The following is a 14,551-nucleotide window of genomic DNA, read 5'->3' as shown; positions in this document are numbered from 1 at the left end:
ATCCAAGAAACAAGAGCATGATTGATAAATTACCTTGTAATGCATTTTTCAATTATATTATTATTTTGTTGCTTGTAGTTAATTATTCATTTGGAAGATTTCTTCCATTAGCAAAATGTACGCCATCATAAACAATCAGTCTGATCAGCTTTGAGGAAACAATTTGGGAAAAATCATTGATGCCAGTAGTCTAACTTATATGTTAAACTTTAACAACATGTTGCATAAAAATAATAAAGTAGTGACAGCTACTCAGCCAGTTTAGAACCACATTCAAAGAATCTGTAGCAGCTTATTCTACCATTGTTAAGCTGTTAATTTCCAATTTCAATTGCTCACATTTTTTTGTCATAGTAATTTTAGTTCTAATTTCAGAATGATCATTGCCTCATTTCCACTAGTCTAGTGTATTGAGCACACAATCCTCCACTTTTTTTTTCTTTTGTTCAATCATGTCTGATTCTCACAGAGAGCCTGGACAAGTTTTTACAGTTTTCTTGGCAAGGTTTTTCAGAAGTGGTTTGCCATTGCCCCCTTGCTAGGGCTGAGAGACAGTGACTGGCCCAAAGTCATTCAAGTAGCTTTGTGCTGATTTCTAACATAATGACTTAGTCACAACACGAAATTGGCTCTTTTCTTCCACTTTACAGAATCGTAATTGTCATTGTAGTTGACTGTGTAAAAGCATTCAAAGCATTGCTCTGAAAAGCATGTTGTTGTGAGTTTAACATCTACTCCTTCAACCATTAAAGAAGACAGTTCTTCCTAAAGGCTTGGTGTAACTGCTTTGAAGGCTCTCCCAGATATTTGTTTTGTGCACATGTACACAAAACTTCTGTTAAGGTTGCAATGTAATGAAGCAATTAGAAATGGAGAAGCATACAATAGCAGTTAGGTAACACCTTTAGCATATGCATAGTTAACTTCCAAATTATGTGGCCGCTTTAATACTTTTAGGAGGGATGTTTTCACACAACCTTCATTTTTCATGAGCAGATCCTAACAATTCCTATTCCTGTTTTCTTATGAAGTGCAAACTTTATTATAACCATCTCTGAATACTAGAGATTAATAACACACTAACTATGTAAACAATTCTCTTCTCTTCAGTTTCACTGCAAGATATAACAATGAGAAAAGCTTTCCGAAGTTCCACAACTCAAGATCAACAGCTCTTTGACCGCAGGAGTCTTCCAGTCCCTTTGCAGGAGACTTATGATACATGTGAACAGCCACCACCACTCAACATCCTTACCCCTTACAGGTTATCATTTCAAAAATCTATACCCTATGTTTATATTATGCATTTATTATTTACTCGGAGATTATTTTCAAAAATCTGTAACTGAATTGAAGGGTTTCATTAGAGATCCCAATCCTTTTTCATCAAAAGTCACAAAACTGATTGTAAGCAACTTAAATATCACAAATTATTAGAGCAACTGATAATTCTGAGATTACATAATTGACTGTCTAATTACCTGCCTTGTATTTGGTTGATTGTTCATCATGATTTTGTTTTTTTACAATACATAGGCAAATGATATATATCTATTCCTGGCCTAGCTAATCCTGTATTTCCAATGTCTAGGGAACTTTTCCCCCCCAGTTCTTCATGTCTTGAAATGCTAAGGATTTAATTTTGTCGTTTCTACAAGGAAAGCATGTACAGCAAGCTGTAATGTACAACATCTTGTCATACTTAAACTTGTACTAGAGATTGAATCTAAGCATTTGATTGATTGATTGATTTTTACCTGCCTTATTACTTTATAAATAACTCAAGGCAGCAAACATACCTAATACTCTGTCCTCCTATTTCCTAACAACAACAATTCTGTGAGGTGGGCTGGACAGAGAAAGTGATTGGCCCAAAGTCACCCAGCCAATTTTCATGCCTGAAGCGAGACTAGAACTCACCATCTCCTGGTTTCTAGGAAAACACTTAACCTGTAAGCCAAACTTGTTTTGTTATGTACACAGAACGTTATTTTCAGCAACTAAAGAGTCTTATAATCAAGTCTAGCCCAGACTATTGTTAAAAGTGTTTTGTTCGTGATGTGCTGAAGAAGAGGAACCTGTTTCTGGCATTAGAAAACATAAAATATTTGATTAATTTGCCCCCAAGTATCTGCTGAGTGCATTTTCCTCATTATGAAGCATGTGGTTCCATTCGCAAGTGCTAACTTTTTTCAACCCATCTGATTAGAACTTTGCAACCAAAATAACCTTTCAAACAAATTATTTAGATCATTAATTTCTATTAAGTTCACCTTTTCCTTATATTTTTCATATATGGTTTTATATATTAACTGATTGTTAAATCAGTGCATAAAATTCTGTAATGAGCTTAGCACTCAAGCTCCTTTTCAAAATCCACGAAACAAATAATAGAATTTAAATGGGCATTACATAATGAATATTACAGGGCCTTTAAATATTTAGACATATGATGAAACATTTGCCATGATTTGTGTATTCAATAATTTAAAATTTGGGTCCAATTGTTATTGCCCCCAGATATGGTTATCTATTGAATTAACATCATCTAATTCTAATTTCTGACATTCCTTCAATATGTGCTTTATAGAGCTATAGCGCAGTGTCAGTTATTTTTCTTAGAAATCAAAATGTACCTTTTCCCCTGTATATATGTAGGTATATTCTACTTAAGATTTCATCCTGCTAGAAATGTATTCTTCATTTGGAGATGAGGGTGTTATAATCTCAGATGTTATCATTCAATCTGTATTTAATAATATTTTACAATGTTGCTTTGTCTTTAGAGATGATGGAAAAGAGGGTTTAAAATTTTACACAAATCCTTCATATTTCTTTGATCTATGGAAAGAAAAGATGTTACAAGATACAGAAGATAAAAGAAAGGAAAAGAGAAAACAAAAGGTAAAAGATACTGCTTTTGACCAACGACACAATGAAACAAAAGTAGCCCCATCAAGGCAGCCATTAAAATCATGTAATTTCCTAAACATAATAAAACTTACTTGAATAATAAGTTAAGAACTGGCAAAAGTAGTAGAAATGCCTTCTGAAAAATAAAAGTTTCATATAAAAAAAGGGAAGATATGCACAATAGATTAAAAAAAACTTCATTCCATCAATTCAGGCCTATGATATATTTTCTTCTCTCTCAACTCTCAGATAGAAGTTTTGTTTCCTGTAAGATAAATTCTATAATGGGAAATAGAATGGGTTAAACTTCTTAGGTCCTTGCTGATTTTGGCTTGGATTTTCCCTGTTGCTTAAAACATATTTTTATAATCATGAGAAAAATTCTTTCTGCAAAGTAGTAAAAATAAATATTGATAGCCCATGAATGCTTGTATATAGAGATACTGACCCTTTTGGACGAGAATAAATTATCTTCCTTAGCTTTAGGTTATCTCTTCCTATTTACTCTCAAGTGCATATCCAAGTCTAGATTGCTTATAAGGCAACTTATAATGGAAATAGATGGTAAAAAGCAAAAGATATTGCTTTTTTATGTTTGATGTAGTTAGAAATTTATAAACACAAAAGGTTTTTCACTTAAACTCCTATCCCTATCCTTCACCTGGCTGTGCTACAGGAAAAGCATAGGAAGATCTCCTTAATGGAATATTTGTGTCATTGTGATGATGGCCAAGTCAAAACTATTGAACACATTATCTTCTACTGTAATTATTACCGAGACATTTGTACTACATTTATGTACCCATTACTTTTACGACTACCAGCCTGTTCAGATCAATTTTACATCCATTTATTGCTTCGAGAAAACAGCTGTCATTGCTTTCAAAGTATAAATTCTATGTGACAGCATATAAAATATGGCAGGATCCTTAGCCAGGAGATGTTAATTGATAAAATTATTTAATATACATACAGTGCATTCAGAAAGTGTTCAGAGCCCCTTCACTTTTGTCAATTTTGTTATGCTGGAGCCTGATTCTACAGTTGTTGAAATTCATTTTTTTTCTCAGTACCCCATAATGACAAAATAAAAACAGAATTTTAGAAATGTCTGTAAATTTATTTTTTAAAAAAACCTGAAATATCACATTGGCATAAGTATTCAGACCCTTTGCAACATTTGAAATTTAGCTCAGGTGCCTCCATGAATGGAGCAAGGTTCAGGGATATCCTCAATGAAAACCTGTTCCACAGCGCTCAAGACCTCAGACTGGGCCAAAGGTTCACTTTCCAACATGACAATGATCCTAAGCACACAGTCAAGACAACACAGGAGTGGCTTAGGGACAACTCTGTGAATGTCCTAGAGTGGCCCAGCCAGAGTCCTGACTTGAACCCTATTGAACATCTCTGAAGGGACCTGAAAATAACTTTCCACTGACGGTCACCATCCAACCTGATGGAGCTTGAGAGGATTTGCAAGGAAAAATGGCAGAAGATCCCCCAATCCAGGTGTGCAAAGCGTCATACCCAAAAAGACATGGCTGTAATTGCTGCCAAAGGTGCTTTAAAAAAGTACTAAGTAAAGGATCTGAATACTTATGCCAATGTGATTTTTCAGTTTTTTCTTTTTAATAAATTTATAGACATTTCTAAAATTCTGTTTTCACTTTATCGTTATGGGATACTGAGTGTAAATTAATGAGAAAAAAATGAATTTCAATAACACTAGAATCAGGCTGCAGGTTAATAAAATTGACAAAAGTGAAGGGGCTCTGAATACTTTCTGAACACACTGTATTTTCATCTTAGTTGCTTGTTAATAAAGATTCAGTTTTTGTAGAAATGCATATTTTAATTGGATTAGGTTTTTATCTCAGAGTATTTTAGGTCATGTAAGTTTATAAATTTATAGTTTCTAGCTTTTTATATTTTATTCTCATAGGCATTTAATAAGGCATCAACCTTATAGCATCTCATAGATCTTAAACTCATTTGTTCATAATTTTTAGTTATAGTCACTATATATTTATAGTCAGTTTAGTCTTATAGGTATTTTATAGTAAGTATAATAGATATGAGAGATAGTCTCTGTTTTATGTACAATAATTCAGTGATTACTGATTTATATTGTTTATTATTTACATCTTCTACTGCTGAATGAATGACAAAAATGTGAAGGAATTATCACTGACAGTCTAGTTTAAATGTTATATCCTTGTTGTAGTTAAAAGAAAATGGATGTTTCTGGTGCATTCTGTTATGTGCTGAGCAGAACTCTTTCAGTGTCAGGTTTTTTATGTTTTTTTAATAGCAGAAGAATCTCGATCGTCCTCATGAACCAGAAAAAGTGCCACGGGCTCCTCATGACAGGCGCAGAGAATGGCAGAAATTAGCCCAGGGACCAGAACTTGCGGATGATGATGCCAGCCTTTTACATAAGCATATTGAAATTGCTAATGGCCCTGCCTCCCATTTTGAGACCAGGTTCGTTTTTTTCAAAACTCAGAGTTTGATCCTAGCCAGTTTATGTTTGTTTGAATTTCAAGCTAGCTGTCATCTGTACGTTCTATAATTAGGGGTAATTTTCTAGAAGGGTCCATAATTTGACATTGCTGTAATAGATCATTGCTGTCTGTCATGCCACTTTATATTCATGATTGGACTTGCAGTTTGCCTTCCCATATTCTCCAGGGAGGGCTTTTGAATACCTTACTCTCCAGACAACCCCCTCCTGTTCTTATATGTGTATAATAGCAGTGATGATAATGATTTGCTATTTGCTTTGGAGTTAGCAAAACTGAATTTATAATTTCTGTTCCTGCATTCAGTGCACATCTTCAGTGTTCATAGTTTATGACAGTTACAAAACAAGGTATTAGATGTGTATATTTGGTTGTCATGTGTTAAGTTGGCCATCCATCACTAACTGTTTGATGCCGTCTTCCTCCATAAGTATTGAAATAGTGGGTTAATTTTCCTTTGGAGAGAAATGTTTTTTTCTTGCAATGGTAATGAAATCAGAGACTAAAATGAATTTAACATATGTGCATGGGATTTATTTCTGTTCAGACCGCAGGCATATGTGGAACACATGGATGGACCCTATTCTCTTTCTGCATTACCATACAGCCAAATGAACGAACTTCTTAACAGGGCAGAAGAGCGTGTTTTAGTAAGACCACATGAACCTCCCCCACCCCCACCAATGCATGGAGGAGGAGATGTGAAACCCATTCCACCCTGCGTGAGGTAAGAAGCACTTAAAATGAAAGGTCAGAGAGCCTTGGCAATAGCTGACACTGACAGACTGTAAATTGTAGGTACAAAATAAATAAGCAAGTAAGAAAACTTTACAGGGACAAAAATCCATGAAATACCTATTCTCTGTTTGATAAGTCTGAGTACTTTAATGCTCTTTAATATGCTTTGTTCTTAGAGGTTTTCCTATGCCTTTATTCAATAAATAGATTTATTGCCATTAGTTATGAGCCAGTTCAACACTTAACATCCATCAAAATGGAAGTAATAAAATAATATAAAACTCTACAAATATGTCACAAAGTGACATATTCAGCTTAAAACTAAAAAGAGGAGGAAAAAACTGAAGTTCACATGCATGTAGTCCTTGTTTAGCTACAGTGTACTGTCTCATATAGGAACTGTTAGCAATTACAGTGGTGATGAAGAAGTAACTTTGCAACCAATCTTTGCATTTATGTCCTTTGCAGGTCTGTGGGCAAAGGAAAGCTGAATCAAGATTGTAAGCACAGTCACAGTTTCATTTAGGGACCGCTTCATATCACAGCCAGATTGCCAGTTCCTGTTGTCACTAAACAAGGACTATTATAGCATATTATAGTAATTGGAACAATTTGTTACCATTATGAAAATCCCTTTAATTAGGTTATCCTGCCCAAGAAAAGACATACCTACTAGAATTGTGCAGTGAATCCAGATTCTAAAGGTAAAAGTGGTTTGGTCCACACATAGGTAGTAGACTTCAATTGTCAGCATCTCCTTAAATTAGGCTAACCTTTTCCTGGGAGTGCTCAGTTGTTGCCCAAGCCAAAGAAAAATAGCAGCCTTTTAAACAATTGCTGAGGAGTGACATGTCCATGTGTCCTTTTATTTTTCGAATCTAAATTGTTAGACAGCCCTGATGGCATACCAACTGAAAATAGAGATTGTTGCCAACCAGTAACTGGTGTTAGGCGTAGTCAAGGCATCAGACTAAGATAGAGATGATCTAGCTTCAACACTATCCCCAGTCATAAAATTCACTCGCTGACTTTGAGCCATCACTATCTTTCAGCTTTTGGAAAAATATAGAGGAAAGGGTACCATGTACATTTTCTTCAGTTCCTGGATGTTATTATATGAAGTTAGCAATAAACAAATGAAAAAGATCATTTGATCTCCAGTGATAATGATGTCTCTAGGAAGACTTCAAACCCTGTACAATTCTAAAAAAAAAGCAAGAATAAGGGCCAATGTTTTTGGCCCCATCTCTGGGAGGAAGTTCTTGAGGCCTGCCAAAATAATGTTGGGCAGCCATTTTTTACACATGCTGTAAAATCTACAGAATTCTACTCAAAATTCTACTTCACTTAGAAGTGCAGTGTGTTACCATAAGGGGAAAGGACAGTGTTTCATACTGCTTTTGTGGAGTACTCTCAAAAGAGAAGCTTGCCTCCCTAGTAATAATTTATTCTTAATACCGGGCATTCATCATCCGTGCTCTTAAATATTTTAATACATTTTATCATCATGTTAAGCAATGCATTGTCAGTTATTTAATTATTGTAACGAAATGTTCTCTACTTTGACAGATTCGTCTTTTTAGTGCTATGTTATAATAGTTATACTGATTGAACTCTACTTTCATTTTCACATGTTTTTCTTTATTAAATTCCATATTGCCAACCAAACTATAATTATCTGATAACTCAGAAAAAAAATTACAAATAAATATGTCATTTATTTATAACTATTTGTAATACAATGTCAGAAATAAAATGGTAAACAATATGTGTTAGATATGGAAACACTGGGAACTGGCTCAAGTATGACTGATTGCACATTCAAAATATTCGCATGTTCTGGAATTATTATCGATACTTAGAAGGTGACTACAACTAATTTCCATTCTTCTAGTTGTACTCATTTTCAGTATTTTCTTTTATCCCAGCTCTACTGCAGCTTTGACAGAAAATCGCCCTCAGTCACCTGCTGCTGGCAGAACTCAAGTCTTTGTGAGTCCCACTCCTCCCCCGCCTCCTCCCCCTCTTCCATCTGCTCTATCTACTTCTTCATTAAGATCTGCAATGACTTCCACACCTCCCCCTCCAGTGCCACCACCTCCTCCTCCTCCCACCACTGCTTTACAACCTCCAGCTGTCCCTCCACCCCCTGCACCACTACAGATTGCTCCTGGAGTTCTTCATCCAGCTCCACCCCCCATAGCACCTCCCTTAGCGCAACCCTCTCCTCCCATCACTAGAATTGCCCAAGTCTGCGAACCCATTCCAGTTCCGCCAAGTGAAATTCAAGGGCTCCCTCCACCTCCTCCACCTCCTCCACTGCCCCCTCCTGGTGTTCGTCCCTCATCACCAGTTTCAACTCTTTCTCACCCGCCCAGCTCTACTGTCCCAGGCCCTCACCTTCCCATAATGCCTCCATCCCCACCATCCCAAGTCAGTCCTGTTCCTGAACCCAAACGGCACCCATCAACACTACCCGTCATCAGTGATGCCAGAAGTGTCCTCCTTGAAGCAATACGAAAAGGTACTAGCTATCTGTGGATCCATTAGCAGGGCTGCACACTTGATGAAGCAAATTTTTTTTTTGCAGATTTAATGTTTTTTTTTTAAGTATGCACACTTAGCATAGAGTAAGCATGTCATCTTAAGCAAATTGCTATCTGGATTTTTTAAAAAGCAACAACACCTTCACTTGATGCTAGATAGTCATTTATCCTTGGATGGAGTTTATAACAGCTCTACATAAATGTTAGCTAAAATGGTTTCCACATAGTACAGTGTTGAGAATATAGTCTGTGAAAGTGTGCCACAAGCGTATTTTATAGTATTCGGTTTAACAACAACAAAAATCAGTATCTAATTGATGCATTTTCTAACATACGAAACAACTGCTCTCTGATTTTTCATTCTGTTGTCCACAAGTTTTTTAAAAAATTTAAAGCCTAAAATGCTATTTGGTTGAAATTATTAGCACAAGTAACAGAATAGCTTAATTTTTATTAACTTAAATAACTCGGAGATAAAGAGTGAACAATTACATAAAAGTATATTCTGATTTCTGTTTTAGACTGTTTGAAATTCAGGAGCCTTGGTCAGCATTGATTTATTCTGATAAACATGGTATATTCTTGGTTTTGAAAGAACCAAAAAGTTTGAGTCTGTTCTAAGGCTATAATTTATATAACAATTTTTCAGTAAATTTTACAGCAAAGAAGTTACTATTTATTATTACTAAAAATAATCCATTATCTTACTTTATCTAACCACTTCCCTGTAATTTGCTTCCCATGCTACTGTGAATTCACTTTTAATGAATTCACTTTTAAATCAGCAGCAGCCAGTCCTTGGAATACTTTGTATATCAACTTTGTATATCAACAGTTTACATTAATAATCAATTGGTGCATTCTTAATCGAAAGTATGAAGAAAGGTTATTACTGAATAATCTTATTTTTGTAATTGCATTTTTATATTCATACATTTCTGTCCTTAGTTAAAGAATAACTGAAGAATTTCCCTTCTTAATTTCCCCTCCCTTCTTTATTAAACTAGCTTGCATGTCCCAGACAAGATGCCTCATGGTACAAAATACACAACATAGCGCCTGAGGCTGGTTCCTTCTCCAGCTCGATGCTTCACTCAGTTGGATCTGATTATTTTTATTCTTTCCATTTAAAATAAATAAATAGATTTTGGAAGCTAGCATGTTGCAAAGCACAGCACCAGCCTCAGGCATTTCTGCAGTCTGTTGCACCTTTGAGGCAGACTCAGAAAATAAAATATTAAGGGGCTGAAACTCAGTATTTTCTTTGGGAATGTGCCCAGCAACTCAGAAAAACAAGAATAGTTGAAGTATTTAGTGAACATCCTAAGAAGCTAAAAGGATAATAGAGAACAATCGTACCCAATTTTCTTCTAGCAAATGCTTTGTGATCATTCATACCAACGCTGACAGGCATGTTTTTTAGAGGACTTACAATATGATGTCAAAATTACACATAAACCTGCTGACACAGGCTGAAAAGTTAGGGACCCCTTAGATAACAGATAGTTTTGGTCACCCTCGAGAGACTGGACAATACGTAAAATTATTTGACAGCCTAAAAGAAAATACCTATTTCCTAGAATGCTTTTGAGGACTGTACTGTTCAGAGGAATTCGTAGAAAACGCAACTGTATGAATGGCTCAGCTGTTCAGAAGTTGCCATCTTTGTCTTTTTTTGTTGTGAAAAAAAAGAGAAAGGTAAAATGAAATAATAGAGTGCATCTTGGTAAACTAGAGGAAATGACAGGATCAGTTTTTTTAAAAGTCTGCTTTCTAGTAAACATGTGTTTTATGACTGAGATTATCTCATTGGTAGCCATTTGTTGAAAGTGCCTATGATGTCTTCTCAGACTTCTGAGTTATACTACCTGGACTGGAAAAATTAGGTACTCCTAAGTAAGCGATAAAAGTGCATGCTGTTAATTAAAAGATTCTTGTGGAAAGTAATTAGTCTATGTTGCTATGCCTAATATAGATGGCTTGCAAAATACATGTTAATTAGTCATAATTTTTTGGTGATATTCTAGGTATTCAGTTGCGTAAGGTTGAAGAACAACGTGAACAAGAAGCTAAACATGAGCGTGTTGAAAATGACGTCGCCACCATTTTGTCCCGCCGCATTGCTGTGGAATATAGTGATTCAGAAGATGATTCAGAATTTGATGAAGTTGACTGGTTGGAGTAAAATGATTATATGCTACAAAACTGAATGCTAGTGTCCATTGTGGTGCTTGTTCTTTGAAAATGTTTGGTCATTTCTAGTGTTTTTGTATTTTCTTTATATAATCTATGTTTTTCTACTTTTTATTTCAAAAAATGTTGGCACATCTTTGGAACTAAATGTTTTACAGTGAGACAGTTCTTTTAAAAGAGCATCATTTTGCTCCAGTAGACCATTAAGTATTAAGCATGGGCAGCTGTTGATAGAGTAGCAGACTACATTTTCTGGCATTTAACTGTGCACTTTGTGAATTTTAAGTTATGAAGGCAATTAAGTCTGAAGTTTCAAGGGCAACTGCATGTACTAATAAGCTTTATTATATTACATTGCTAATGCTGAAAAACTTGGAAAAAAGGGTGTTCATCCATCCGGCACTGCAATCCCAACATTTCAATGGACCTGGAATATGAGATGAACTTGAAGGATTTACACCCTTGTAACCACTGCCTTGATTACATCTGTACAGGACTTGTAGTTTTAGCAGCACTGGAATACTGAAAGAAAAGGGAATACGGATCTTGGGGGAATTTTATTGGTTTTTTTTTTAAAATTAAAGAATTATGGCCTTATTTGAATGCTTTGGCGATTTTCTTTCTTTTTACCTGTTGTGATATTTTCCCTGCTTAAAATTTTAATTTTTCTCCCCTCGTGAAACCATTGGACTTAGTCATTCTGTGTAATTTATGTAACTGTTAAAAATAACCGTTCAGTTTAAAATAAATGGTTTGTTTTAAATGTTCCTGGTTGTTGCTTTTTGGCATAGAATAACTCAAAACATTCAAGACTTTATTGAACGTTAAATAATAATGTCTAAACTTTTCAATTATTTTATAGGTGTAGAAAGCATTTTTACATCTTTGAAGAATTCTAATAAGTCACATATTTTTCTTGGCCATCTAGGATACATCGGAGCAGGAACATTTTTGGTCTTAAAATACACATGCAGTTGGTGATGGTTGGGGGACCACATATGCAGACACTGTGCCTCTTCTGCATAGAGTACACTGGAGAAACAAATTAAAATGGCTTCTTCTATTCTATAGGTGGCTGAACCTTTTTTCCCTTATTACTATTTTCATCGGCAGAGAGCCAGTTTGGTGTAATAGTCAATGTCACAGGCTAGAAACCTGGATAAGATGAGTTTTATTTTTGCCTTAGACATAAAGCCCATTGGATAACATTGACCAGTCATTCTCTTTCCACCCTCAGTAGCAAACAAAAGCAACCCACTTCTGAAAAATCATGCCAAGAAACTGTAGGGACTTGATCAGGCAGTTAAAAGGAGTCTGTGCTGACACAGAGGAACCAAAAAAGAAAAAAAAAAACCTATATATAGGGAGGAAACAAGTGAAAAAAACTTTGCTTTCAAAGCTTAAAGCTCTGTGATATATCTGATGTTGCATACCACATCCGGATACAAATACAAATGCAAAGACCAGTTTTTATGTTACACTATCACAATGCATAAGGCCATCATTCTTTGTCACCATGATTTAGAACAGACATCTTGGAAACGATCAGAATTATTAAGTGAAAGGGACAGAATATCTTACTGCATTTCATTCTCCCCACCATCAACATTGATAAAGATTATTTTGAGATGACTTTCCTTGAATTCCATCTTCAACACAACTGAATTCTTGACAGCCCACCAAATAGCTGCTTGCTGGACTGTGAAGAGTCTGATTAAAGTGTGGTGGAGGTCTCCTTGCACAGCCTATTCCCCAGCATAATTAAAGCAGTGACCATTAAAGGGATGTGGGAAACATCAAAGCTACAGAGAAGTCCTTCAGATTCTCCTGCAATCCACAAACCACAGGCTGCAAATTACTGTTTAACACCAGTGATTCTCAACTTCAGCAACAATAAGATGTGTGGACTTCAACTCCCAGAATTCCCCATGCTGAAAGCTACAGTATATCAACCTTAGGATATGTAATATATCAGATACCTCAGTAGAAGCCTATACTCTTCTTGTAGTAAATGATATTAGTGTTAATCTGTTCTTCAAGATTCCAGATGTTTCATACTGAAAAAGTTTTAGTTCATGTTATAAATGCATATATGCATGTACATGTTCAGTTTAATATTAGTGTATACATAAATAATGCCCCTGAAAAGCCTACATGTATCTGCCTTTACTGTTATTTTTGCTTGCAGTGGAGCTGTAGTAGTTTTGAATACAGTAAAATAATCAATACTAGTAAGTTAACAAATATGTATTATATAAGTAGATATTTCTGTTACTGAAAAAAACCATTCAGGGAGATGTTTTTAATTGGTTTTGCTCTCATGCATTTGACTGATTTCAGAAAGATTCTTGGTCCTTTGATATTTACACATTATGATATCAAGGGACTCCATCTTTGTCTCCATTTTTAAAAAATCTGTGGCACATAAATTTAAATCAAGCATAGGAAACTTGCATTCCTAAATCCAGAATCTGATTGTCAGGCTAATTTCAAAGTTCCTGTTCAAGAGATCCTTTAGATCCATTGTAAGAACTATCTGACCCTTCCCTGCTTTTTTGCCTACCCATGATCATTCTGTTTCTCTGTTTAGGTAAGGAAATATATCTGAACCAATGACCCATTGGGAAATGAATTGTATAGGGAATGGGTTGTCTAGTACCTGTACATATTCATTTCCCCTACTAAATATAATTGGGTTTTTTTTAAATTTTCAGTTTCTTTTTATTTTTATTTTTTTATTTTGAATACAAATAATACAAACAATACATATAAATCTAAATACAAAAAAAGAGGAAAATACAAATATTACAATGCACACTTTTTTCCTTATACTTCTTCTATAACAACTAAAAGATATACAATATATTCCAATTGTGCCCTTATCCCCTCCAAAACAACATATATTCTTGAATAGGTTTATTCCCTTTGCCTTCCACCAATACTGTTTTTATAAAATCCCCCCATATTTCATTATAATTGTTTGCTTTAATCATCCCTTTTTAAAATTTAATTTCTGTTGTTAATTTATCATTTGTTTCCATACTCCAAATTTCATTATACCACTCATTTCGTCCTCAATATTTAGCCATCACTAATTTACCTTTACCTTTAGTCTAGCTGCCATTATCAAATTTACAATCAATTCCCTTTTTGTTTCATTTATATCCTGTTCTTCCACCAGCAACAGTAATGTAATCCTCAGTGACATATCTAAATTTATATTCAAAAGTGCTCTAATTTCTCTAAACACCATGTCCCATATTTTTTGTGCACTATCACAATCCCACCACATATGTTTATATATTCCAACCCAGGGGTGAAATGCTCCCGGTTCGGACCGGATCACCCGATCCGGTAGCGATAGCGGTGGGTGGTTCGGAGAACCGGTAGCAAAAATCCCTGTGTCCCAGCTGAGCTGCACGATCATCAGAGGCTGTATTTTTTACTTTTAAAAGCATTTTTTCTACAACCTCTTCAGTCGAAAAAATGGTTTTAAAAGTTAAAAAAAAAGCCTCTGATGATCACGCGGCTCAGCTGGGATCGTCAGAGGCTTTTAAAAGCATTTTTTCTACAACCTCTTCAGCTGAAGAGGTTGTAGGAAAAAAAATGCCTTTAATCCCAACTGAGTTGCTTGAT

The 14,551-nt window shown here is 35.2% G+C and overlaps 1 protein-coding gene across 3 annotated transcripts in view; it reads left to right on the top strand.

The window, feature by feature from the left end:
* Positions 1-11,682, top strand: part of WASF1 (WASP family member 1) — a 57,605-nt gene extending 45,923 nt beyond the window's left edge. For 2 of the 3 annotated variants that reach the window (XM_034409156.3, XM_034409157.3), the window contains exons 4-9: positions 1,111-1,264; positions 2,787-2,904; positions 5,228-5,400; positions 5,986-6,165; positions 8,105-8,700; positions 10,750-11,682. In XM_034409156.3, coding sequence (XP_034265047.1) covers positions 1,111-1,264; positions 2,787-2,904; positions 5,228-5,400; positions 5,986-6,165; positions 8,105-8,700; positions 10,750-10,907 — 1,379 coding nt within the window. In that variant the 3' untranslated portion in view covers positions 10,908-11,682. The remainder of the gene's footprint in view (positions 1-1,110; positions 1,265-2,786; positions 2,905-5,227; positions 5,401-5,985; positions 6,166-8,104; positions 8,701-10,749) is intronic. The other variant, XM_034409158.3, reaches the window with a different exon arrangement.
* The last annotated feature ends 2,869 nt before the right edge of the window (positions 11,683-14,551 follow it).

Source organism: Pantherophis guttatus, chromosome 1 (assembly GCF_059756535.1).
Source record: "Pantherophis guttatus breed Tessera chromosome 1, ASM5975653v1, whole genome shotgun sequence".
In the NCBI taxonomy this organism is placed as follows: domain Eukaryota; kingdom Metazoa; phylum Chordata; class Lepidosauria; order Squamata; family Colubridae; genus Pantherophis; species Pantherophis guttatus.
This window is presented reverse-complemented; position numbering and strand designations above follow the sequence as displayed.